This window comes from Rhinolophus sinicus, chromosome 18 (genome assembly GCF_057876585.1).
Source record: "Rhinolophus sinicus isolate RSI-liver-muscle chromosome 18, RSI-T2T, whole genome shotgun sequence".
Taxonomy (NCBI): Eukaryota; Metazoa; Chordata; class Mammalia; order Chiroptera; family Rhinolophidae; genus Rhinolophus; species Rhinolophus sinicus.
Genome location: NC_142518.1, coordinates 97,643,130 through 97,669,236, shown reverse-complemented (window position 1 = coordinate 97,669,236; position 26,107 = coordinate 97,643,130). Strand labels below are relative to the sequence as shown.

The 26,107-nt window shown below is 39.9% G+C and overlaps 1 protein-coding gene across 1 annotated transcript in view; it reads right to left on the bottom strand.

Moving 5' to 3' along the window:
• Positions 1 to 4,304: 4,304 nt before the first annotated feature.
• The window catches only part of ADGRG4 (adhesion G protein-coupled receptor G4), a 117,087-nt gene continuing 95,284 nt past the window's right edge, over positions 4,305 to 26,107 (bottom strand). The window contains exons 15-23 of the mRNA XM_019714659.3: positions 25,998 to 26,043; positions 24,190 to 24,293; positions 20,480 to 20,601; positions 18,020 to 18,288; positions 14,831 to 14,909; positions 12,203 to 12,483; positions 6,641 to 6,742; positions 5,565 to 5,732; positions 4,305 to 4,818 (exon numbers count right to left, since the gene is read on the bottom strand). Coding sequence (XP_019570218.3) covers positions 4,691 to 4,818; positions 5,565 to 5,732; positions 6,641 to 6,742; positions 12,203 to 12,483; positions 14,831 to 14,909; positions 18,020 to 18,288; positions 20,480 to 20,601; positions 24,190 to 24,293; positions 25,998 to 26,043 — 1,299 coding nt within the window. The 3' untranslated portion in view covers positions 4,305 to 4,690. The remainder of the gene's footprint in view (positions 4,819 to 5,564; positions 5,733 to 6,640; positions 6,743 to 12,202; positions 12,484 to 14,830; positions 14,910 to 18,019; positions 18,289 to 20,479; positions 20,602 to 24,189; positions 24,294 to 25,997; positions 26,044 to 26,107) is intronic.

Genomic DNA, 26,107 nt, shown 5'->3' with positions numbered 1-26,107 from the left:
ATGGCAAATAGACATATGAAAAAATGCTCAACATCACTAATCATCAGAGAAATGCAAATCAAAACCACAATGAGATATCACCTAACCCCAGTCAGAATGGCTATCATCAACAAGACAAATAATAACAAGTGTTGGAGAGGCTGTGGAGAAAAAGGAACCCTCATACTCTGTTGGTGGGAATGCAGACTGGTGCAGCCGTTATGGAAGGCAGTGTGGAGGTTCCTCAAAAAATTAAGAATAGAATTACCATATGACCCAGCAATCCCTCTCCTGGGTATCTACCCAAAAAATCTGAAAACATTTATACATAAAGACACATGTGCTCCAATGTTCATTGCAGCTTTGTTTACGGTGGCCAAGACATGGAAACAGCCAAAATGTCCTTTGTAGATGAATGGATAAAGAAGTTGTGGTATATATACACAATGGAATACTATTCAGCAGTAAGAAAAGATGAAATAGGAACATTCGTGACTACATGGATGGATCTTGAGAGTGTAATGCTGAGCGAAATAAGTCAGACAGAAAAAGCAGAGAACCATGTGATTTCACTGATATGTGGTATATAAACCAAAAACAACAAGAGAACAAGACAAACAAATGAGAAACAGAAACTCATAGACACAGACAATAGTTTAGTGGTTACCAGAGGGTAAGGGGAGTGGGGGGTGGGAGATGAGCATAAGGGGGATCAAATATATGGTGATGGAAGGAGAACTGACTCTGGGTGGTGAACACACAATGGGATTTATAGATGATGTAATACAGAATTGTACACCTGAAATCTATGTAATTTTACTAACAATTGTCACCCCAATTAAGTTAAAAATTAAATTGAAAGAAAAAAAATATTGTGTATGAAAAAAAGGAGCATGTTACTGAATTAGCCATTCATTCAACCAAAATACATTCAGTCCTATATTGCATATAGTGGACATATGTGGGGTTTTCCACCACCTACTGGTCCATTCCAAACAGCACCTTAATTTGTTTTTGCAGGATGATTTCTCCTCCAGTATGGGTATTCTTGGTGGGAAGGTAAATCCAAGCTCCTGTTCTACTACTGCCAAAACCAAAGGGCTTCCCGAAGGTTTCTTCTGCCACATCCCTCCAATTACTACTCAGTACAGCACACAATTTAAGCTCAGCCTGTGAGAAGCAGTCTTATGAGACTCTGAATCTTAAGCTGGTAACATTAGGCTAGAAGAAAATACAGTTTATTCTTCCAAGTAGTGGTGCCCTCACAAGAAGAGTCCCTGCTAGGAGACTACCTCTATGGTTTCTGATTGGTAGAACTTGTCCTTTTTCAAACCCTGTTCTTTAACCTTACCATAAATTATTTGAGTTCTTAAAACCCTTTCAACCAATTTCCTTTTCCTTGGGTAACTAGAACCAACAATATTGTCAGTTTGAAGACATTTAGTTTCTGTTGCTGGCAACCAAAGAACCTTGACTGAAACGTTATGCTAAACACTAAGAGTACAGCAGTCAACAAAACAGACAAGTTTCCAGCCCTCAGAAAGGGCTGGAAAGACTGTCCTACTTACTCTGGCCTGTCCTTTCTTTCCTTAAATAATAGTGGAGAACATAGGTTTATTCAGCACTAAGATAAGAAACCCTAAATTAGGAAAAGTCAGCCATTGCTTTCATATACTTATGTATTTTAGACCATTCATTCATTCATTCATTTATGCACACAACAAATATTTATGGTGTGCCTACAAGGTGCCAGACATTATAATTATGAATTTAATCCATTTCATTTGTTTTGCCTCAGCAGAGGTAGAACTAGACCCTCCCTTCATCACTCCAAAATCCTATGTCCCCTAAATTGTTGAAGGTCAAGACCAGAAACACATCAATTTACCACAGGCCTGAGCTGTTGAAGATAAAAGCCTTACCTTCTCTTATCCTTCCACCCCTCCAACCTTCCCATATCCCTGAGTACGGGGAAGTTGAGCCATCACAGATGGTCCCTGTCACTTTGGGGACTTCTGAAAAAACAGTATGGATTAGGGTACTGGGTGGGAGCTTTCTCAGACTTGCCCCAGAGAGAGTTAGTACTAGTCACTGTTTGCCAGCTTGCCCACAGGGTACTCAGAGCACATCAGAGAATGAACCATCAGAGTCTGTACCCTGAAAGCTCCACAGGGCTTTGAAAATTTGTTGACCAGTACTTAGTAATGAGAATTTGCTTGTGGTATTGAGAAATGGAGTCCTGCCTTACCCAAGCTCTCCCCCTCACCCCCAAATCTGGAATGTTAAATACTGTAACATTTCTTGCTGGTGAAGCATTCCTCTTCCACCATATCCTTGTTTCAATCGTTCACCATACGAATGTGTATATCTGGTCTTCCAGGTAAAAAGTAAGCTGCTGGAGGTAATGACGCAAGTATGACATGTCTGGATCTTTCTCTCCATGTCAGGGCCCAGTGAGTGCTTGGGGGTTGATTGAAAGCAGCCCAAAGATTCTAAGGTCTCTTTTTCATAATCACTTGGGTTTGTCTTCACACAAGTGTCAGCCATTTTGTGGGCCCAGGAAGAGCAAACCAAAGATGTCTGAAAGGTATTTAATCAGTGTTCTCCCTGCAATTTCATTTTGTCTAATTAGCGATAAACCCATGTTTTACTAATTAGCAAGAGGAGTCACGACGGTAATTATGAACTTTTTCTATAAAATAGTGTTTCTGTTCTTGGCAGCATGTCAGGTCATTAGAAACAGGCTGTATATTCATCACTCCAGCATCAGCAGAACAATCAGAGTCCTATTACTCGCTGAAAATAAATACAATCATGGGCATGTTCACCAAAAATGATCCCCTAAATCAAAGCATTTGCAGAAGATATATATCTGCAGATTTGCTAATCAAACCCAAATCTTGTCCTTAAATCTGTTTTTGAAAGAAGGTGACAATATTTTCAATTCAAAGGCATTTTCTAACATTCATGACACTTTGTTCACTATTTATGTTAGTCCTTACTTACTCACTCGTTCAGTTTCCCCTACAAAAATAGTACACATGAAGCCCTATGGGGAACAATGGATGTAGGATTTCATCAGAGCAAAAATTCATAGGCAGAGCACTGACTCTGAGGCAGATATCCAGGGGCGTCAGAGCTTACCTACTTTGTTATGATATGTGGGATAGCAGAGGGGCAAAGAGAAATCTAAGAGATTTATACCAATGACTGGCACCAGTGCTCTAGTCTATTAGTCAGTGTTAAATCTTGCTTAGAGGATTCGATGTGGTACCTTTCATGGGGTAGACATGGTAGGTGGGGCCATGAGGAGGTGAGAGGTCAGTGGGTGAAGGTTAGAAAGAGAAAGGGGTTAAGACATACCGTGCTTTACTATGCTAGAAAATTTATTGATCTCATCTCATTTAAGCCTCACTTCAACTCTATGATGAATGTACTATTATTATTACTTCCCCAAGTCTTACATCTAGGAATCGGTCAGACCTCCATCAAGAGCTGGAATTTGAACCCAGCTTTGCTGTCTCCACAGCCTACTGCACCATACATATTCACAAGTGCAAAGGGGTACTAGAAGTATGGTATTGAAACCCAAGGGTTTACCTTTCTTTCTCATTGGAAGGGTCCAGTTGTCTTTATTTATTTATGTATACATTTATTTATTGCTTGAAGAGGTAATATATTCTCTCAGTACAAGATTTGAAAGATATAAAGAAGCATAGGGTGAAAAGTAAATCTCCCTCCTTTTCTTGCTCCCAGATATCCAGTTACACTTCCTGAAGGCAACCCCTGATACCAGTTGCCTGTGTATCCTTCCAAAATGTTCATCTCTTTACTCATTTCTCCCCAAGGCCAAATGTGAGCAGCCCGCCAGGCTGAGAAGCTTAGGTGGCAGTATTTGGGATGGGATTAAGAAGGCCACCAATCGTGCTAGTGTGAAGTAGGCAAAATTCATCTTCAATGCTCATTCCGTTGCTTTTGGGTGACTTTTCTCATCTCCATCCCCCTACTATCCTATTCTGGCCTGTCCTTTCTTTCCTAGGGAAAACCACCAGCTTCAGACAGCTCCTGTTCTGTTACATTCCTTGGGAGCCTGTTTGCTGTTCCCTCACAGGCTGTCTTGGCTGAGAAATTTATCGCCACTTAGGAATTCATGGGTGTCTGTGGATTGATGAGCCACCCTTTTCACAAAACATGTTTACATTTTAACAGGGGGTTTCAATCAAAAGAGTGACTTGAATAATGGGTATTTCAGGTTCTTTGTCATGACAACCCAACAGAATAGCAGTTTTTCTCCCCCCAAAGGTATGACCGTGTGGCTCTTCCTATTTGCTTCCTCTGTGGGAGTCAGGCCAATTGGGTATCTGGAAACTTTGGCCTCCTGAAATTGGTTGACTCTCAGGGCAGTAAGGACCCTGATCTTGGGTGGTTTTTTTCCTTTCAGAATGTGGGCACTTAGTGTTTTTGAAACACAATCTCCAATGCTGTAGACTTTTCTCCTCTAATGTATCATAACTGTAATCTCAAATCTTATCTAAAAAATGAAACACCTGTAACGATAAATAGGAGAATTATTCTGACTTTAATATTCACTAAATACTATCTGCCCCTTCCAGAATAATATTTAGAATACGAAGTTGGAGCAGAGGGCTTCACAGATTCAACATTTTCCCCAATTTGGGAGTGAGGGAAAGGTGTGTATCTCTGCTAGGATTTATTGAAGAAATCTTTGCTTGTGAATAGAATTCATTTTGATTTCCACAGGTAATATTCTTCTCACACAATTAGGCACAGCGTCACAACTCAAGGGAGAGAAACAATAGGGATCTTCATCAAAGTCATCTGCATTAACGAAAAAAAGAACATTTTCAACCGTGGCATTGGGGATTTTGCAAATAGTAGAAACACCATCATCCAAGTGCAAGCACAAAACACTCATCACAACATCAACTTGAGTTCTTAAGTTCTTGCTCACTTTGCCTTTCTTTTCACTTGAGGCCTTTAGACAAATCCTTTTCTTATACTTTCCCTCTCAACAGCCATCTCCACCTCCATATCTGTCTCTGTACCTAGAAATTTGGCTTCCTATAGAAGAAGGGGAGCATCTAAGAGTGTTGTGCAGCTCAGTGAATATTCCTGATGGGGGTGTGATGAGCATTAGCTTGAGAGCCAGGAGACCTGAGTTCTGGCCCCAGTTCTCTGCTGATGGGCTGAGTGACTATCCATAAGGCATTTCCCTTTTCCTGCTTAAGGTTCCTCATTTGTAAAATGAGGGGATTGCACTAGACAATGTCTAAGGTTCCTTCTGGTGTTAACAATCTATGACAATTGTTTTTAATTACCCATGAAATTTTTTTGACCTTCAGTCTCTTCTCTACTCCATTAGCTTAATAACCCACCAGATTTGTACATACTAAGTTCACTAGGTGCTTCTATACACTTTCTAAGCCACGAATGAACTCAGGTATATGTATCTACAAGTGCTTTTAGTTTTCAGGAAGAAGTATTTCCCAAGACCACGTATGTGGCCTCACATTAATACAGTATCTCTGAAATATAAGTGTAGATAACATAGCCTTTTCCCTCACCATTTGGGAAGTGTATTTCTGAAGGAGTGCCTTGTGTAGAGCCTAGAGATTGGAAAGTAGAATTAGTTGCAGTTGACTTGAGGGATGGTGTCAATAATTTGTGCTCAAAGATTTCCTTCAGTCTTTCCTGTTTATATCCAACATTTAGCTCACACCTGCTGCTCGCATCTGAAATGAAACCAAAAATGTTAAAAACATAAAACTCATCATATTCTACACTTCAGATGGGTAAATTATTCCTCAAAATCCTGTTTAAAAAGGAAGATATCCAATGTACAGAGTGTTTGTTCTGGGTACCTCAAGGAGTCAGATTTTCTATGAAGTTGTGAGAAGTTTGAACTGTAATGGGTGGTACAGGCAGAGCCAATTCACTTACCAGGGATGTCTGCTATCTGTAGCAGGTTACTGACATACCCGGCATAAAGAAGTGGGATCTCTGTGCTACTTATAGAATCTTCGAGTTTAAGCACTGCCTTCACCTGAAGGATCTTTGCATCGAGACTGAGTGAAGCTGCTTGAATTGGATGGAAGAGACTTTTGATACATAGAAAATCAGTTTGCTGGACTGGAGATATTATTTCCGGAGAGGACATCAGAGTCCACTATCTCTCCCACTGTTCAGGAAGGGCCATAGGTCCATTCAGGCAGCCCACTAGCCAGGCATCTTAGGGATGCTGACAAGCTCGCTCCACCTGCACCATCATTCCTTGCTTCCCACATACACTCAACCCACTGTTGGCTATGGGCCAGAAAGCCCCTGTGACCCAGTGCCTGGAACACACTAGGCACTCAATCAATGTTCTTTTAATTGAATCAAGACTCAGGTGACAGCGAGGGCAAACAATCCAAGGAATCTGGGCCAAAAGAGAAGCTTCACTAAGTTAAAATATGTCCCAAGTCACATCCTTCACTTGACTTTATTCATCTCAGCACAGAAGTACAAATCATTTTCATGACATGGAAACAGCCTCCATTTTGATGCTGAAGCTGTATGAACTCAAGTAAGCAGACAAGTTAATCTGATTAGTTTTCTAAAACCTGTGAGATTTAAAAACTTACCCAAACTGACATCTTACCAGAAGAGTAATCCAGTCGCAACCACCCGCAACAGAGGTGTATCTGCCACTGCTCCCGCACACTCTCTTTCATCATGCAGTGGAACACAAAAATGAAGAATCCTATGCCAGGAGAAAAAGGTCAGTCTCTTTCAGCTTATTTCATTAACTGTCATCAATGCCCAGACTCAGGTCTACTCTTGTCACCATAGATACTCCTCCTAAGGAACCCAGGGCCATTACCGGCTTTTGAACTCATCTTTCTAGCCTCCCTCCCAAAAGCAGTGATAGCAAGAAGGTCTGTATCAAGACTTCATGTCAACCACAGTATTCCCCCTGGGCTGCTGTCCATCCGAAAGCTTGAGAGATCAGGCCTGCAATAATAGCCAGCCTCTAAGATGGCTCTCAATGATCCCCACATCCTAGCATTCTCATCCTTGCATAGTCTTCTCCCACATTGTGCCAATAAGATATTGCAGAAGTGATGGCATGTCCCTTCCAAGATTTGATTGTAAAAGACATTGTTCTCTCCCTCTCTCTCTCCTCTCCTTCTCTCTCTCTCTCTCTCTCTCTCTCTCTCTCTCAGTCTCTCTCTCTCTCTCTCTCTCTCTCTCTCTCTCTCTCTCTCTCTCTCTCTCTCTCTCTCTCTCTCTCATATCACTCATTTTGAAGGAAGTCAAGTGCTATGTCTTGAGAACACACTGACAGCCCTGTGGAGAGGCCCAAATGTGAGGAACTGAACTTAGAGTCCACATCCATGTGAGTGAGCCTTCCTGGAAGCAGATTCTCCAGACCTAGTCAAATCTTCAGATGACTGCAGCTCTGGCTGACAGATTGACTGCAACTTCATAAGAGTCCCTGGTCACCCAGCTAAGCTTCTCCTGAATTCCTGACCTTCAGAAACTGTGTAAGATCATAAATGTTTGTTGTTTTAGGCTGCTAAAATTTAGGGGGTAATTTGTTACACAGGAATAAATAACTAATGCACATGCTCTTTGGCACAATTACACTGTGTACAGACCACAGATTTGGTGCCCCCTTTTTCCACTGCCAGCCCTGATTTTGTCCTGCAAGTGGGATAGAGATGCTAAAGGTAGCTACCAGCAATATTGGCCATTGCTCATCCGGACCCTCTAAAATATCTCCTTGGGGGATAAAAGCAGGATTCATGATGATCCTGATTACAATGCCCTGGAAGGCCAACTGGATTTCCTAAAGTTTGGTGGTGGAATGGATAGAAATAACTTGTGTCAACAGCCTGAATTTTATTTATGTTCCATGCCAAAAGTTGTTTTTTTTTAATCCACAAAGCCTTTCCATGCCTCAAACTGAAACTCATCTTTCCTACTTCTGAACTCCCATAGCACTTTGTTCCTTGCAATATTTGCTATGTTTGGCCAGATTATTTTCCATGTATTGTTCATTTCTCCACCTAGCTGTAATGTCTTCGGGGGCTAAGGTATCTTTCCTTTTCATCTTTATATCTTGTCTCCTTGTGCGCCTCCAGTACTATGTGTGGCAGCTCAATAGATGCTTGTTGACTTGAACTCCAAGGCACTTGATACACAAATTCTCACAGCCACCTGCGACTTTAGTGATACCTTCTCGGGCCTCAAAATACTGCTTTGGGCCCAAGTGCAATTTCAAAACCTTTGTTCTCTAGACAAGGTTTAGTTAGTCTCCTCATTGGCCAGTTGTCCTGAAGGTTAATGATTCGTGATGGATCGAAGTGGTCTTAACTCACTGCAAGCTGAGCATGAGTCAATAGTAAATGCCCCCAAAGTTCATTTCAGCTAGGGCATTAGTGGGAATAATGAATCTTGACTGAGGCAGGTGAGAGTCTCCTGCCATCTGCCCCAGTTTGCCCCTTCCTCCTACCAGCAACATGCTCAGTTTGGGAAGCTTTGTTTTAAGAGGATGGTGTCAAATGGAAGAATTCAAGAAAACTTTGAGCAGACAAGAACAGGGAAAGACTTGAGGAAAGGGTGAAAGAGCCTGGGGGTTATAATTGCATAAGAGAAAGCTTGGAGTGGGGAATATCAGATGGGGAGAGATGGTAGCTATAGTCACAGATCTGAAAGGGCTATCATGGAAAGGACAAATTAGGCTTATTCTGTATGGGTGCAGTGGGAGGAAGGTTAGAACTAGCAGCAATGGGAGGAAGCTACAGAACAACCACATAGTAACAAATCACAGCTAGTGTTTACTAGTAAGCGATGACTAGACCATAGGCATTGTGCTATTAGCCTCATTTTTATAGATGAGAGACCTCAGAGTCCAGAAGTCTAGTAAACTTGACCCAGCACAGAATTAATATTGAGCCAGCGGTGTCAGGACTGTACTCAGACTGTTCTTGGAAAGTCTGGCTGCAGAGCCCAAGGGCTTAACCACTGCACTATACTACCCTCAGGAAAGGATGACCTGGATAAGATTCAGGGCTGATTAGAAGCTACAATGACAATCATATTACAATATATGAATGTATTTAATCAACATGTTGTACACCTTAAATTTATGCAATGTTATATGTCAAATACATTTCAATTGAAAAAAGAGATGTTAAATGCTCTGCTCTATGGAATGTTGAGCTGTCTATCTCTGGAAAGTTTCAGGAAGAGGCACATGACTTCCTGTCCCTTCACATCAAGTTGTATTGGGAAGCTCTTGTTTCCCAGGCCCCAGCCCTTATCCTTTCTAATTCCGGGTGGGAGGGAGCAATCTGGAGGCTAAATGGAACGACAAGTCTCCTCTTCCTCCCCCAGGGCTCTGTCTCCATTTGTCACCAAACAACTATGGTGATGAATCCAGCATCCTTTTCTGAGTAGCAGCCACCTGGAGGGTGGTGCAGCAACAGGATGAGAGCAAACCCTAGTCTCAGAGCAGGTAAAAACTTCTCTAGCTTCAGCACAGACAATGGGCAACAACGACAACAACCACCCATTACTGCTCTGATTTCCTGCATGGAGTTTAGTTCACAGACTTAAAGGTTATTCTGTGAATTCCAATGAGCTGCCTGCCAGCACTCCCTCTCTGCGTGACAGCCTTCCTTTTTCTTTCCAATAACAGATTGATCTGCTTACTCACTAGAGCATAGGCAGGAGGGAAGATGCCAGGTTTTTGTCACCTGTATTTTTATTTGTGCATCCCTCCTTCAGAAATGGCTCATCGTTAGCATAATTGTTTTCACACCTGACCACAGGGCAACCCCCTTCAGCCAGAATTGCAAACTTGTCATCTATCTTTTAAATGGCTAATTTCTTCACTACTTCACTGTGTTCTTGTTTTGAATATTTGGGGTGTGTGTGTGTGTGACTTGAGTTTGAAACTCAGGGCTCTGAAAACACCCTCTCTGCACGGTGGCACATTCTATCTATAGGCAGGACTAGGAACTAGGAACGCTTGCTGCTTATTGACATAAAGCATATCTGACAGACAGAGATAGCTTGGCTCTGTTGATGATGGATCTGCAGGACTTTGGTTTTAGTCCTCAGGAGATCCCCAGTCAGATTCTGCTTCTACCCATGTAGGTTTCCTGCTTAGATTCTACTTTCCCTTTCACCGTAGGAATGTAGCATTTGTTGTTTTGAAAACATCCTCCCCCTTTTATGCTCCAAATTGCTTTGCTTTCTGGTTCTTTTGTCAGCTTTCCCTTTAACCTCTCTTTCCATAGAGTGAGTGTATTTCTCCTCAGAATGAGTGACCCAAAAGTAGTCTAGAGTTATTGCTGAGGAAGAAATCTGCATAGGAACCTGGTTCCTAAACCACTTCTGTGGACATTCTACACCAAAGCTGGTTAGTTCCTAAAGCATCATGATACTGAGACCAGGGTTTCTCAGTGTAGGCTGGGCAGTTCTGTCAAGAGGTAAAGTGTAGAATCATCACCAGGACCTCAGTCAATGGTCTAGGATATAATGAAGTGCTGGTAGCCTCAAAGGGAACCAAGTGAGAATGGGGTAGAGAGCTCACAAAAATTCTGTCCTCACTACCAGAAGGAATAAAAATGGCATGTGAAGGAAGAACAACACATTATTTGTCTTTTCACAAGCCTATTAGAATATGGCTATATAAGGTTAGCATGAGCTGGTGAGTCAAAGTTTCAGTTGATACCCTTCCTTGCTCCAAAATGAGATGGTTTCTTGACTCATAAGACATAATGGCAAAAACTCTACCTTATTCTAGATTGTTCCCCCATCTCCCAGCAGTACCTTGCAAATGCCTGGCATAGTAATTCATATTTCCGAAGGTTCCTCAGGGGTTAGCAACCACAATGACAAAATGTTCTGAAGTTTTTCAAATGCTGGGTTAAAACAGTTTTAAAGGTATTGTTTTTCCCCCAAAAGAACCTTGCAGTACCTTGCAAATGCCTGGCATACCAATTGATATTTCCGAAAGTTCCTCAGGGGTTAATAACCACAATGACAAAATGTTCTGAAGTTTTTCAAATGCTGGGTTAAAGTAGTTTTAAAGGTATTTTTTTTCCCCAACAGAATCTCTCAGAGCTTTTACCATGCTAAATGTATGCTGTGCCATTGCAAAAATGGGGAAATGTAGTTTGCTGTGTTTCCCAAACTTCTTTGACCATAGAACACTTTTCTTTCTGGAACACCCTGTGGGACCACAGGTGGACTGTGCTCTGGTAAAAGGTTTATCAAATGAATAGTTAAAAGCAGCAAGGGAGACCCTAACTCAATGGACTGCCCAACTCGATACAGCCTGCCCCAGTAGCCTAAATCACCTGAGCCAAACTTGAGGATAAGAGCATTTTTAAGACTCCCTGAAAATCACTCTGCACGCCTTTTCCTCCCAGTATTTTTTAATAGGCAAAATCAGGTTAAAATGAACATTAACAATTACTCAGATGTATATTAACCAGGCCCCTAGCTTTCACTTCTCATGTCATCTTTGGCCTACCATTTAATCTCTTCATTATCATTTGTTCCTTTCACCAAAAAGTAGGAAGGATATTAAAGAGCTATAATGTCATTAGTTTGGATCATATAATTCAACCAGCTGTGGTGACTTTTTCAAGGTTGACTTATAGCAAAACCAAGGTTAGAACCTTAGCCTGTTGCCTTGTCCCACTGATCTTTGCTATTCGCTTCCGTTCCTCTGTGACTCTATAATTTCCTAGCTTAGCTCCTTTTCATAATGTTAGAATATCTGATGTAGCCATAGTCTTAATGTTTCTACTGTCCAGGAATTCCTATGTTAAATTAGATTGTGCATGCCAAAATGTCAACACAAGTGTGAATCTGTACACTCATAAGCATAATGTGTTGATATAATGCTATAAGAAGTGTTGCCAATCAGCATTTGATATAGACATTGCCAACTAGCTGGAGTTGAATTAGCTATCTGGGCTTCTCTCTGTAACCCCGAGTAAGAGAGATTGGGCTCATTTAATGAAGCCCTAACATCTAGCTAATGTTTCCAGTGGCTGCCTGTCGACTCATTGACAGCAGAGACCTCTTGGAGTATCTTTCCCTCCCTTGAGTCCATGAAAGGTGTGATTATTTTCCAAAGCAGCAAAAGCTTTGGTGGAGGTCTAGCTAGCCACAGAAAGTGCAAAGAGGTAGCGGTTACCTTGCAAAGTGTTAAAAATGGCAAAAAGATACAAGAAAATGATCCTCACAGGTCCCCAGGCAAAAAAGGCAAATCCCCAGGTCAAGCCAAGTAAGAATGTCAGGCTTGTTGTGCCTTTGAGGTCATGCAGGATCATCTTCTGCCGAGTCTTCTGGATTTGGGATTTCATGGAATTCAGTTGAGCGAGAACAGTGCAGAACACGGAGAAATTCATGAGAAATATGAGACAAAAATAAGCCACAACTGAGATGTAAAAAAGAGAATCGTCTTTAATCCAACAACTGTAAGAGACAAAACAGAGAAGACCACTGTGAAGTAGAGAAACACAAACTCATATTTTTCAGTGAGACTCTGAAGATCCCCTAGTCGATTTCATTTCACATGAGAACACCTAGAATGAGGGAGCTGAGCCGACTTGACCGACCTCACTCACACTCCCAGGACAGAGCTGGGACTGGAACCTCAATCTCCTGAGCCCCAGTCCAGGTTTCTTTCAAGTGTTGAGCCAGAAATCCCAGAGGATATTTCTGTTCTACATATGCGGACACTTCTCACTCTGATTCTGTAAAAGTCTGTTCTCTTCCTCAACAGCATAAAAACAAATGATATATTTCCCCCAAAGTGCCAACCCCCACCTTACACCTGAGCTTTTATTTGCAGGATAAATTTTGCTTTGCATGATAAATATCACAGTAAAAGGACATGAGCAATGACTGGCTTTCTGAATATTATATCAAACAGTGGTGAAATTATCAGAGTTAATGAAAATGCAACAAAAGAGGACAGCTCTGGTTTTTTTGCTTTAAAATAGGATGTATATTTTAAACCTCCCACCACAGCGACAGGTTTGGACTACAGAAGGCAACACTGGCCACTGAGGTGATTAATGGCTCTAACATTTCTATTAAAGAAGAAATATGTGGTGATTCATAAGAACAGACACTTTACTAATAACATTTACAATTATTGGAGGTATTGCCTCTGATTTTTGAACATAGACAAACTTCGTTAATTTAACTATGTGTCAACTTAGCTGAGACCTCTTTTCCAGAACCAGTAAAATCTCTTGTGATCATATTGTTTATGCTGGTGTGGATACTTTCATATATGTGTGAGTTTGTGCATCTTGGGAAGGAGTGGGTTAAAAAAGCATCTAATCTCCCCAATAGAAGCTAGTACTTAGGGTTCCCTGAATATCATCTTCAGCCTTAAAGGAGGCTGTAGAAATCTTTTAAAAAGTAGCAGCACTATATGTCAGGGTAGAAAATCATCTCCAAGACATACTGTTAAGTACCAAATAGTGTATATCTACCATTTGGGTAACAAACTGTACAAGAGAATATCTATACAGATTTGACTATTGGTAATAAGAGTTGCGTCAAAGGGAGAGAAACTGGGTAGCTGGGGGTTGGGAGTGGAGCTTACTTTTCATCCTCTACCCTTTTGTACATTCGAATTTTGTGCCATGTGCATGTATTACTTCTTCAAACTATAATAAAAAAAATTCTTAAAACAGTCTGCTTTTACTAACCACTTCACATATGAAAGGGCTATTTTCAGGCGGAGTGGAGTTGGTTTTGTTCTCATTTGCTTTTGCTTTTTGAAGAAGAATAACCATTGCATAGATAATGGGGGGGCACTTTAAGTCACAAAAGAGGCAAGGAGGAAGGATGGAGGATGAGATGAGAAGGAAGGGAAAAGGGAGAGAAAGAAAGGATAACAAGGAATTATAATTAGAAGGCATCTGCTGGAAAGGGCAATAGAATTTTGACCCTCTGCAAACTGTCATTTCAATGTGAAAAACGGAGGAGTCTGGGGGGCAAGACCTCCTATATTTGATTCCAGTCCAGTGGGAGAGGAAATGTATAGTGAAAAAGTACTTGAGGGGAAATGCTAAAGAAAATGGGCGTGGGTGAATAAAAAACAATCAGAAATGAGATTATGCAGTCTAAAGGACTATACCATAATGATCTACAGGCCTATAAAAGAAGGTTCTGGAAAGATAGAGCAAAGTGAATAGGCTTATAGCTCAAAAAGAAGAAAAAGAAAGGAGGGAAGAAGGAAAGAAGGAAGGAAGGAAGGAAGGAAGGAAGGAAGGAAGGAAGGAAGGAAGGAAGGAAGGGAAGGAGGGAAAAGAATATGATAGGACAACAAAGCTGAGCCAATTTACAAAAGCAGATGGTGCAGTCTTCTTCAGAAAGGCCTTTGCTGTTAAAATGTAGAAACTGTTTTCTAACCTGTCTCACTATTTCCTTATAATGGCTACTCCAACACCTTCCAGGTTCTGCAAGCTTTCTAATTATAATAGCTGCCAGTTACATAGCACTTACCATGATACAGGCCATATGCTGAGTATTTTATATACGTAATATCATTTTAATTTGCATACAACATTGAGAGCAAACATTATTATTCCCATTTTCCAGAACAGGTGAAGTAAGTTGCCTGAGGTCATGCAGAACCCTAACCATTGTATGAGTGTGCCCGTGACTGTGTTTAGGCCAGAAAGGATGAGGTTGAGTCTTCCCTAAAGCCAGCGTCAAGACCAAGCCTCAGGCTGGGAACACCCTGCCACACCCTGATAATCAAGAGCAGCAGCATCTGAGAAGCAGACAAGCTGGTACTTACAATGGAGACGTGGAGCTCAGAGTTCCATACAGATCTTTCTTCACACTGAGTATGATTGCCACCATGATGGCTGGGATCCCTAGAGTGGGGGAGCAAGCCAAGAACATCCCATTAGGAAGCAGTTGAAAGATCCTGATCAAGGACTCTGGGCACTGATGCGTTAAGATGCTGTTGAAATGAGCCACAGATGTGCGGGCATCAAAATACCATTGTTTGCAAAATGTTTGCAAATTCTTCCAAGTTAAACATTTCTAGAAGTTCTCCGATCTGCTAAACAGCATGCCAATGGCTCCAATACAACACCCACTAGATATTAAAAATAACTCAAGTACCAAAAATCAACTTGGCAATAGAAGTAGTTAATTCATCAGAATGCAAGTTCACATCAAGCCTTTTTTCTCAGATGATGGGCTGCCAATTTTTTCTCTTTTTCAATACTGCCCCTTATTTTCTGGTATCGTTTTGTCTCGGTCACCTTGGACAAAGGGTACCGGCAATCAGCTGCGACCTTCTGTGCTTTTCTGACAGGGGAGCTGTTTCCACACTTGTTACTAGTTTGACAACTGGACTAGATCGACCAGTTAACAACCAGTCAATTCAGCCAGACTATAATAAAGCAATCAGTTCAGTCAAAGTGGTCAAACGTGACGTGAGTATAGACACAGGGTTTAAAAATCCAATTTCATGCACATTTGCAAAACATAAATGTCTTCTTTATTTCTAACAGTGTATTTCTCCTAAACTAAGACCATTATTACACCTGCATACATTTTAGGAGCTTTGTAAAAAGCTGTTCCAAATCTCAGAGTGCCAAGCATCTTGAGAAACCCTCCACTGTCCTATTCTGTGATACACAGGACAATCCCTTCAGATATGTGTTCTGCTCACCTAGCACAGTGCTCAGCATGATACAGACGTCTGAAAAAATACCTGTTGGAGGCCAGAATGGAGGGATGCAGGGAGACTTCACATTTAGGCCAGAAGTTGTAGGGCAGTCCCCAAGCTGTGTTTAAACTTCAACAATTAAAACAAAAGATCCCTACCGGTTGTTATTTTTTAAATGTGGACAAATCTACTGCTTTGGACAGGGATTTAAATAAAGGAATAAAACTTTTTCAAAAGGTTGTTTTGGCATTAGGAAGACAGAACTTCAAACGTAAACAGATACTAATATTCATTTCCCTTACAACTGATTGCATTTGTCTAGTACTTAAATGCTCCGAAAGTGCCTGTAGTGGGACGGCTGCATGGGCTCCCTGGTGACCTTGCAGGTATCCACGTGGGCAAAGGCTTGAACCACAGCTGATCTGAATTTTGGTGGAATCCTTATGATCCTCAATGAATTCCAGAAGAAAACAGGCATGTGAGGGGGTGCTCCAAGACCATCTCCTACTCACCTCCCTACCTTCTCTGGGAGGCTGTCATGAGAGTCTCTCATGCCTCCCAGGTTCTGAGGTGTGGGGTTTGCACTCTGCTCCCTCGGAACAGAGCTGCAGGACATAAAACCACAGAGCTTCAGTTTTAGAGTTGGCTCCTCAGAAACAAGGAATCCCACAGCTCATGTGGCAGCCATCTGTTCCCTTTTGTTTTGGTGTCGTTCCTCACAGTGTGTGGGACAAGAACTTGGGAGCGGGCACCTTTAGCTCTTCTTCCTTTCACCATCTATGTAAGTAATAAATTGAATCTGAAAGTGACTCATTGTACCTTTACTGCTCAAACCACTCAGGCCTTGGCCTTGGCTTTTGTGTACTTGACACTCCCCAAGTTTTTCCTGCCTCCAAAGTACCAAGCCTTAGCCTTTCCTGAGAAGATCAAAGAGATAAGAAGTGACCCCTAAGGAACACCAATATTTAAGGAGAAAATGAAGGAGGAAGGGTCTGAAAAGGAAGCTGAGATTGAATTGACGATGAGGGAGAAGGAAGGCCAGGATCGAGTGATATTGACAGCCCCTTCAGTTAGTCATATGTGGGTTATATGGCTCTTTGGATTATTTGTGAAGCCTCTTCCACATTTTCCAGTCTTCCAGTTGACTAAAGATAAAGGATGCCAGGCGTAAAGTGGACAGTATTGATTGCTTTTGGCTGTGTTTCTGATGGATTCCAAAGTGTACTAAACCAATCTTTTAGATTATGTGGTGTTTGCCTGTCTCCACTCCCCACATTAGCATAGGTAACAGCACGGACTGTGTATTCAATGAAAACTTGTGCTGTTAATGAGCTCATTAAAAGGATGAGTAGCTAGTAGGGAATCTATTGTCTTTAGAAAGGCAGTGGAAGTTAAAATGTCTTCCTATGTATCTTATGTATCCCACTTAAGATACACGTATGTGTCCAACACATTTTCTGAGCCCAAAAATCTGTTTTGAATAGGCAAAGTGGGGAAGGGGTGGGAGGAGCTGAGCTCATCTTGTCAGTTGGAAATACAGGACAGCAAACCAATGAAATGACATTTAATTTAGGAAATATTCATGCTGAGTTCCATTCCTGGCTTTTTCCAGAGGGCAGCAGTGATAGTGACAGTTCTGAAATGTGGTGAGAATCAGTGCATGTCTGACCAAGCACCTTTTCACACATTGCAAGTCCTTTCCCTATCCCTTAAACAATATGATTAGATCACAGAGGTTAGAAGTCCAAACTATGGAGACAGACTCTGCTTCAAATCCCGGTTCTGCCACTTACTAGCTGTGTGAGTTTTGGCGAATTACCTAATCTCTCTGTGGCTCAGTGTCTTCATCTATTAAAAGGGAATGATGATGGGAACCCTTTCTATAGAGAGATTGTGAAGATTACATGACTATGTAAAGCACTTAGAACAGTTTCTGGTGCATATAAGTGCTACACTAAGTGCTGGCTGTTATATCAGTAAACATTTGTTAGGACTTTAACTTCCGCAAAGGGAAAGATAAAATCTGACAGCTCACTACGATAGAGCCAGCATTTAACACGGTATACAAGCAGATGGTCACTAAGTATTTGTAGACCAATTCCTCACCATAGAGGTTAAAAGTTGAATTCCTACAGCAATATAGCAGAAACAAAGATGTACACCCAAACACCAATGAAACAATCCTTAATTCCTTACCTATGGTAATAACAGAATTTGGTCCTGAATAATTTGTCTAACGGAGTTAGAATTAGAAAAACACACAGGCTTAAAACTGACATCAAGGAAAATGGCAGATATACTTACCCCAACCAACTAAGCAAAATTTAAGGATATAATTGGGAATGTATATATTGAAGACTTTGACTAGAGCAAAATACATGTGGACCGCCTCCAGACCCATCCACGTCAAAGAAACAAGCAGGAAGTAATGAAGTGCCACTGCTACTGTGATACAAAGGCCTGCTTTCTGGAATGATGATGACCAAGAATTGATCAGAAATACCAGATTTAGCATCAGTAATGCTGTACACAGGTTGATCAGTATTTTGGAAGGATGATCTTTTCGAAGTTTGCTGAAAGGAAAGGCACAATGTTTAGTTACGTAGGGTCTCTTTTTAATCAAGCCTTGCCACACCTTAGCTGCATAAAAAGTGAAAGAACTGCCTATCAAAATTAAATAACTCATATCACCTTACACGCACTGAGAATTAGAGTTCCCCATCCTCTTTCCAGAAAGAATTAAAGTAGCCTAATTATAGTGCCCTTCACTAAGGGGATTAATAATAGCCCCTCAGCTAAGCAGTCCCCTTTTTCATTTCTCTTTTTGGGAGAGAATGAAAGGAGAATCCTGGATATACAATTCTATCGTCACTCCTTCAGCAGACTCAAGGGCAGATCTACATATGACCAAATAACAGGATGACTATGGAAACCATTTCAAGTGGTTACTTGGATATTTCCAAACATCCAGACATTTGGCATCATGGAAATATGACCTTAAATTTCACTAAGTGATCACAATTGTGCTTTGTGAAAACTGACCCAGTATTTTTCCAATTAGAAAAATATATATTTCCTTTTGATTCTTTTTTATTTCTATTAAATGTTTATTGATTTAAATTTTGCTATTTCCATTTTGTGTATATGTGTGTTTTTAAAATTGAGGTAAATAGTAAAGTGCACAAATCTTATTTTACTTTTTTAATATGGGCTTTATTTGTTGAGATACAATTTACATCCCATACAACTCACTGATTTAAAGAATACAGTTCAATGATTTATAATATGTTCTCAGAGTAGAGCAATCATCACCATTATCAATTTTAGAATATTGCTACCCCTCCCCCAAAATAAAAGCTTGTAGCTGTTAGTATTTATTCCCTAGCCCCTTCCAGCTCTAAGCAAATAGTAATCTACTTTCTGTCTCTATAGATTTGCCTATTTTGGATATTTAATATAAATGGAATGATACAATATGTGGCCTTTGTGACTGGCTTCTTTCACTTAGCATAATGTTTTCAAGGTTCATCCTTGTTGTACCACGTATCTTTAAAGTACACAAATCTTAAGAACACAACTCAATAAATTTATACATATGAATATACCTAAGTAACATCCATCAAGATCTGGAGGTAAAATATTTTCATCTCAGATACTCCTTGATTCCTTCTCCTGTTCAATACTCCCCACTAGAGGTAACCAATATTCTAACTTCTATCCCCATAGTTTTAGTGTTGCCTGTACTTGGAACTTCATATAAATAGAACCATTCAATATGCTCTCTTCTCTTCTTGGCTTCCTTTGCTCAACTCTATATCTATGAGAATTAGATATTATGTTGTATTGTACAGAAGTAGTTCATTATTTTTTTTACTCCTGTGAAGCATTCCATTTTATGAATATACCACAATTTATTCAACTGTTAATGTACATTAGTGCTGTTGCCAATTTTGGGCCACTGTGAATGAAGCTGCTGTGAATATTCTTGTATATATATTTTGGTGGACATATGCACTCATTTCTCTCTAATAGTGAAATTTCTTGATCAACATCTAGATGTATACTCATCTTTAGTAGGTATTGTCAAAGAATTTTCCAAAGTGTCTGTGCTATTTTTGCATTCCCACCAGCAATGTATAAGAGTTTCAGCAAGTTGTTCCACACTTGCTGTTATCAAGATTTTTAATTTTAGCTGTTCTGGTGGGTGCACAGAAGTATAATTGTGGTTTTAATTAACATTTTTCTAATGAGTAATGCTGTTGAGAACCTTGTCATATGCTTATTAGCCATTTGGGTAAGGATTAGAGCTAGGTATGTATGAGGTGCCTGTTCAAGTCTTTTCCCCATTTTTAATTTTATGTCTTTTACTTTTTGATTTGTAAGAGTTTCTGTACATTCTGCATACAAGTCTTTTGTCAGATATATGCATTATAAATATCTTCTCCCAATCTGTGGCTTGCCTTTTCACTATCTTAATGGTGTCCTTTAATGAAAGAAGTTCTTAATTTTAATGAAGTCCAATTTATCGACTTTTTCTTTTATGCTCAGTGTTTTGTATCCTGTTAGAGAAGCCTTTTCCTACCCAACCGTCTTGCTTTTTTTTTTTTAAATCCAATTATAATTTTTTTTAGAGGAGCCTTGGTTGTTTTATTTTTTAACCTGCCCACTTCATAATCGAATGGATCTGACCTCTTCCTATTGTGATGAATCAGAACCTTTTATGAAATTAGAGAGGTTACTCAGAGCAAGACTCCATCAACTTACTGAAAAGCTATGTATGTCACCATCACAACTCCCAGGAAAATGGAGGAGATTCCACATCCAGTGTATGTTATAAGCATTAATATCCTTTCATTCACTACATCCACCGCAGACCTGGATAAATCCTAGGAAACACAATGTGTTGGTTTTTATATATTCGCCAGAGCAAGTTTATGGTAAAATGCTTCCAGTACTCACTAACAGGAGGTTCCCAGGATATATGGCATCTCTGCTACAGCTCTTATTAAACTAGAGTATGTGGATGGATATATGACAAGACTGCATACGTATTGTTTGTTGAGTATGCCTAGTGCAACTTACTGTGTACAGGGCATAGAGAGCCATCAACAGCACTGGAAGAACATTTAGTCCTTGATTTTACTGTCATTAACATGTTCCACACTTAAAATATAACCAAACTAATAGATGTGATTGGGGATGCAACGTGAATCATTTTCTGAACCAAGTGTCCCAAAACACTGCACAGAACATCAAAAAACAAATACGCTTTTTCCTTAGACCTTAAATAATTTTCATAAAATTAAGAGACAAAATGGACCTTGGAGATCACATAATCCAGTAATTTCTTAACCTGAGGACCATAAATGACCTGAAATGGCATACAAATTCTTTTTGAATATGAGGTCTGACAATTACATTTGCAAACTTGTTGCAACGACGTTGCTAACCTTTTTCGATATCAGAGGGATTATTCATTATGAATTTTTACCAACTGGACAAACAGTTAACCAAGTTTACTATTTGGAAGTGCTGAAAAAGTTGCATGAAAAAGTTAGACGACCTAACTTTTCGCCAACAGTTCATGACTCTTGCATCATGACAATAAATCAGCTCACATGGCACTGTCTCTGAGGGAGTTTTTAGCCAGTCAACAAATAACTGTATTGGAACTCCCTCCCTACTCACTTGACCTGGCCCCCAATTACTTCTTTCCTCACCTGAAGATAAAGGAAATATGGAAAAGAAGAGATTTTGATGACATTCGGGACATCAAGAGTAATATGATGACAGCTCTGATGGCCATTTCGGAAAAAGAGTTCCAAAATTGCTTTGAAGGGTGGACTAGGCACTGGCATCGGTGCATAGCTTCCCAAGGGGAGTACTTCGAAGGTGATCATAGTGATATTCAGCAATGAGGTATGTAGCACTTTTTCTAGGATGAGTTCGCGAACCTAAGTGTCAGACCTCTTATTTGTGTGCATTGTTCTGGGAGGAAGGTCCGTGGCTTTCACCAGATGGTTATAGAGATTCATTACTCATAAAGGTTAAGAAGCACTGGTCTATCCTGGTAGTTCTCAACTGGAATTGATTTTGTCCCTCCCCTAGGGACATTTGGCAATGTCTGGAGACATTTTTGATTGTCACAACTGGGGAGGATGCTACCGGAATCTAGGGGGTGGGGGCCAAAGATGCTGCTAAATATCTTACAATACAAAGAGCAGTCCCACCTCCCAACAAAGAATTATTTGGTCCAGAATATCAATAGTGCCAAGGTTAAGAAACCCTGGTCTACTGCAATCTTTCACATTTCAGAGGACAAATCCAAGGTTCCAAACAAGTGAAACAACTTGACCAAGATCACATCAGTAGCTTAGTGACTGACAGAGCCAGATTATGAGCTTTGGTCTTTTGATTGTAATGTTCTAACCATTTTGGACGGAGCTAAACAAAATTCTTACAATTCAGTAAATATCAGTGGAGCAGCTGTTATTTGTTGAATAGATACAATTGAAAAAAAAAGAAAAGAAATGTAAAACAGATTCTCAGCCTTCAAGAAGCTTACCATTAGTAGAATAAGCAACTCATACACGACACATTCAGGTAACAGTATATAATATATAATATATAATAAAGTAACTTAAGAGAACTATGAAAGTACTCAGGGGTGGGCATGGAAGAAAGAACACATTTGAGATCCATTTCAAAGGAAAACTCAGCAAGTCCCAATGTTAGGGAGAACATAGGAACAAAGGAGATAGAAGACAAAAGACAAAGGAAAAAGGACTCTGAAGCTCTAAGCCTGGATATGTGAATTGACCAGATAACTCCTGTTTGGTCAACTACTGCAAGCATTTTTTAAAAAAATACATCTTTCCTACACTACAATTTGACAATAACTGTTAAAAATTTTTATGACTACACTCTTTAACCTAGCAATTATACTTCATCAATTATCTGACAGAAATACTTACACCAGTGTTAGAAGATAAATAAAGATGCCTGATCACTGCACTGAAGCTGAAGCTGCACAATAATGAATGTCAACTACAATTATATATATATAGTTACAAGAAGCGGAGTACAGCATTAGGAATATAGGAATAGAGACAGTGGAAATGTAATGGCTGTGTGCGATGTCAGAGGGGTAGTAGATGGGGGAGGGGTTATCACTGTGTGAGGGATATAAATGATAAATGTCTAACTATTACATTGTTTTGTACACCTGAAACTAATAAAAAAATTCAGAACAGCAAAAAAACAACAACAACAACACAGAACAAATGTATATTACAACATTGTTCATAAAGGAGAAAAGAGTAACAACTAAAATGCCTACATACAAGGCAGTGTGGAGATTCCTCAAAAAATTAAGAACAGAATTACTGTATGACCCAGCAATCCTCTCCTGGGTATCTACCCAAAAAATGTGAAAATATTTCTCCATAAAGATACATGTGCTCTGATGTTCATTGCAGCTTTATTTACGGTGGCCAAGGCATGGAAACAACCAAAGTGTCCTTCAATAGATGATTGTACAAAGAAGATGTGGTATATATACACAACGGAAAACTATTCTGCCATAAAAAAAGACGAAATAGTACCATTTGCGACAACATGGATGGATCTTGAGATTATCACGCTAAGCGAAATAAGTCAGACAGAAAAAGCAGAGACCATATGATTTCACTGATATGTGGGATATAAAACTGAAAACAACAAAAGAACAAGACAAACAAATGAAGAAACAAAAACCCACAGACACAGACAATAGTTTAGTGGTTACCAGAGGGTAAGGGGGGAGAGGGTGGTAGATGAGGGTAAAAGGGATCAAACATATGGTGATGGAAAGAGAACTGACTCTGGATGGTGAACACACAATGTGATATATAGATGATGTATTGCAGAATTGTACACCTGAAATCTATGTAACTTTACTAATAATTGTCACCCCAATAAACTTTAATTTAAAAAAATGCCTACCTATAAGGGATTGGTTAGATTCATTGCATTAAATCCAAACAATGGAATACTATACAGATATTAAAAAGTTGAAATAGACAAATACGTATTTGCCTGAAAGGTGTCAAGTATGTATTGCTGGGTGAGAAACCAGTGGTAAAAACAGTATTAATAATTTGATCTCATTTTTATAAAACAAAGCATGTTAATATACACATAAGAAAAGATTCTGAAAGAATATACATAAAGGTGTTGAAGATGGTGAGCTCTTGCGAGGGAGATTGTAGGAACCTTTTATGTAATGTTTGAATTTTGAAGAGCAGGCACTAATTTTATTATAAGGAGAAAAATAAATATTTCTTTCAATCTGCTCCACTGTAGATGAACACAGGGGGAACTTTTTTCCACTTGCATGCCACCTTTCCATAACTTAATTCACACATATATTCCTGGCCTATAATCTAATAAACGTTGTCAAAATTCTATCAAGGAGTGATTAAGAGACAACTCACCATTAAGACTCCAAAATGGGTGAGGTGGTCACAATGACAGATTGTATAATTTATATTTGTTTCCTTTACTTTACAGCCTGATGAATTCCATCCACCTCGCCCATCTGTAGGAGACAGAAGGAAATTTCAAAGCAATTTTGTTTTTCTCAGAAATATGTAACTTTTTATTACATGCACCTTCCAAACGTATCTTATAATTAGTATTGTTTGTTAAGACAGCAAGATAGGGGTATAATTGAACAGTGAAATTAAATTAAGTCTAGTAGGTTAAATTGATTTTATGGAGACTTCATAAATGCCATAACTTCTTGGCTCTCACTTTTCTCATTCTTGTACAGATTATGACAGACTAATCATAAGCAATAGTCCTGCAACCATGCTGGAATGACAGAGTAAGGACTGGGTTTTTTGTTTGTGTGTTTGTTTCTGTTTCTGTTTTTGTTTTTAAGTAACACAAATAGGAAACAGGTAGATTTAGAACTTTTTAAAAGACATGAGCTATGGAATATAGGTTTACACTTGGGCTTACTCGGTGGGACTGGAACAAACATCTGAAACAACCACTTCAACCCAGAATTCAAATGATCTCAAGAGCTTTGCACTCAAGCCAGGTCATGGTCTGGAGCTCTTTAGGGCCAAATAAGCCTCTGGTCTACTTGACCTGCCGAGTTTCTCATTACTGAGCATATTCGGGGTTCTAAAACCAACTCTCAAATTTTCATAACCTATAGATCTCAGGTACCAGACCAGATTTAGAGTAGAACCTCCAGGGTAACACCAGACCAGAGAAGTTATTCTAGGGCAGACAGCTAAATATGGCCAAAATTTGTCCATCCAGAATGACTCCATAGATTACAGAGGTTCTGAATCCATGGAGGGGTGGGGGCAAAGGGTAACCTAGAAGGATCCCAGGAATTGGCATTAATGAACACACAGAGCAACTTATTGAGGCTGTGAGGGCAAAGCTCATCATTTTACAGGACTCTTATCCTGGGAGACTTAGAGGGGACCAGAAAAGCACAGTGCTATCTCTGTTGCAGGAATGGAGTAGTATTTCCACATCCCATGGAGTCGAATGGGAAGAGACTTTCTCTTTTCTCCCAGAATTCTAAGGATACTGATAAAGGACAAGTTTCCAGGCACAGCTTTCACAGGTGGAAAGACTGGTCACATAGCCACTCCTGGCATTTCCCGGAAATTGATAATGTGTGAGTATTCTCTGAGATTTGTCAATATCCCTAGAGATTCCAATGGAGATGGCAAGCTCATTCAGCAATCCCATCCCCAACCCCTTCTGTTACTGACCCAAAGACTCAAGCAGGAAGGGTCCTTAGAGACCAACCAGGATAACCCTCACTGAACAGATAAAAAGATTGGGGCCCCAAGAGAGTAAATGGACTATCCCAGGACACACAGTCAAGCTAGAAGAGATGAAGAAAACAAGGGAAGGAGCTAATAAATGTTGCAAATCTCCATGGGAAACCACAGATGTTCATTCCTCAACTGTCTTCAAACAGCTCGAGGCTACTCTGCACTGGATCTTCCAACTTTCTTCCAACTTTGCTTATCCCCGAGTTGTGTGAGGTTTTGATATCCCAAATAAATCTCTTATCAAAAAGAAAGTGTTTTTTTAAACTCCCGTGCTCTAATTACTTATAAAACTCATATTTGTATCAGAGTTCTCTGTAGGGTCTGATAAGACAGTAGTTTCCATGCAACTCCCTCCCTACAACCACCAAATAGGAAAATGGTCAGGGGCAAAGTCTCATTGAGAGCCAAAGACAAAGCTTACTAAGAAAGATACTTACCATTATTCCCAAAATCCCAAAATGCACATTGAACTTGATCATAATTCTAGAAAAAAGAAAAATTAGACATAAGCACCTTTCTTTGTGATAGTTACCATACAATGACAACT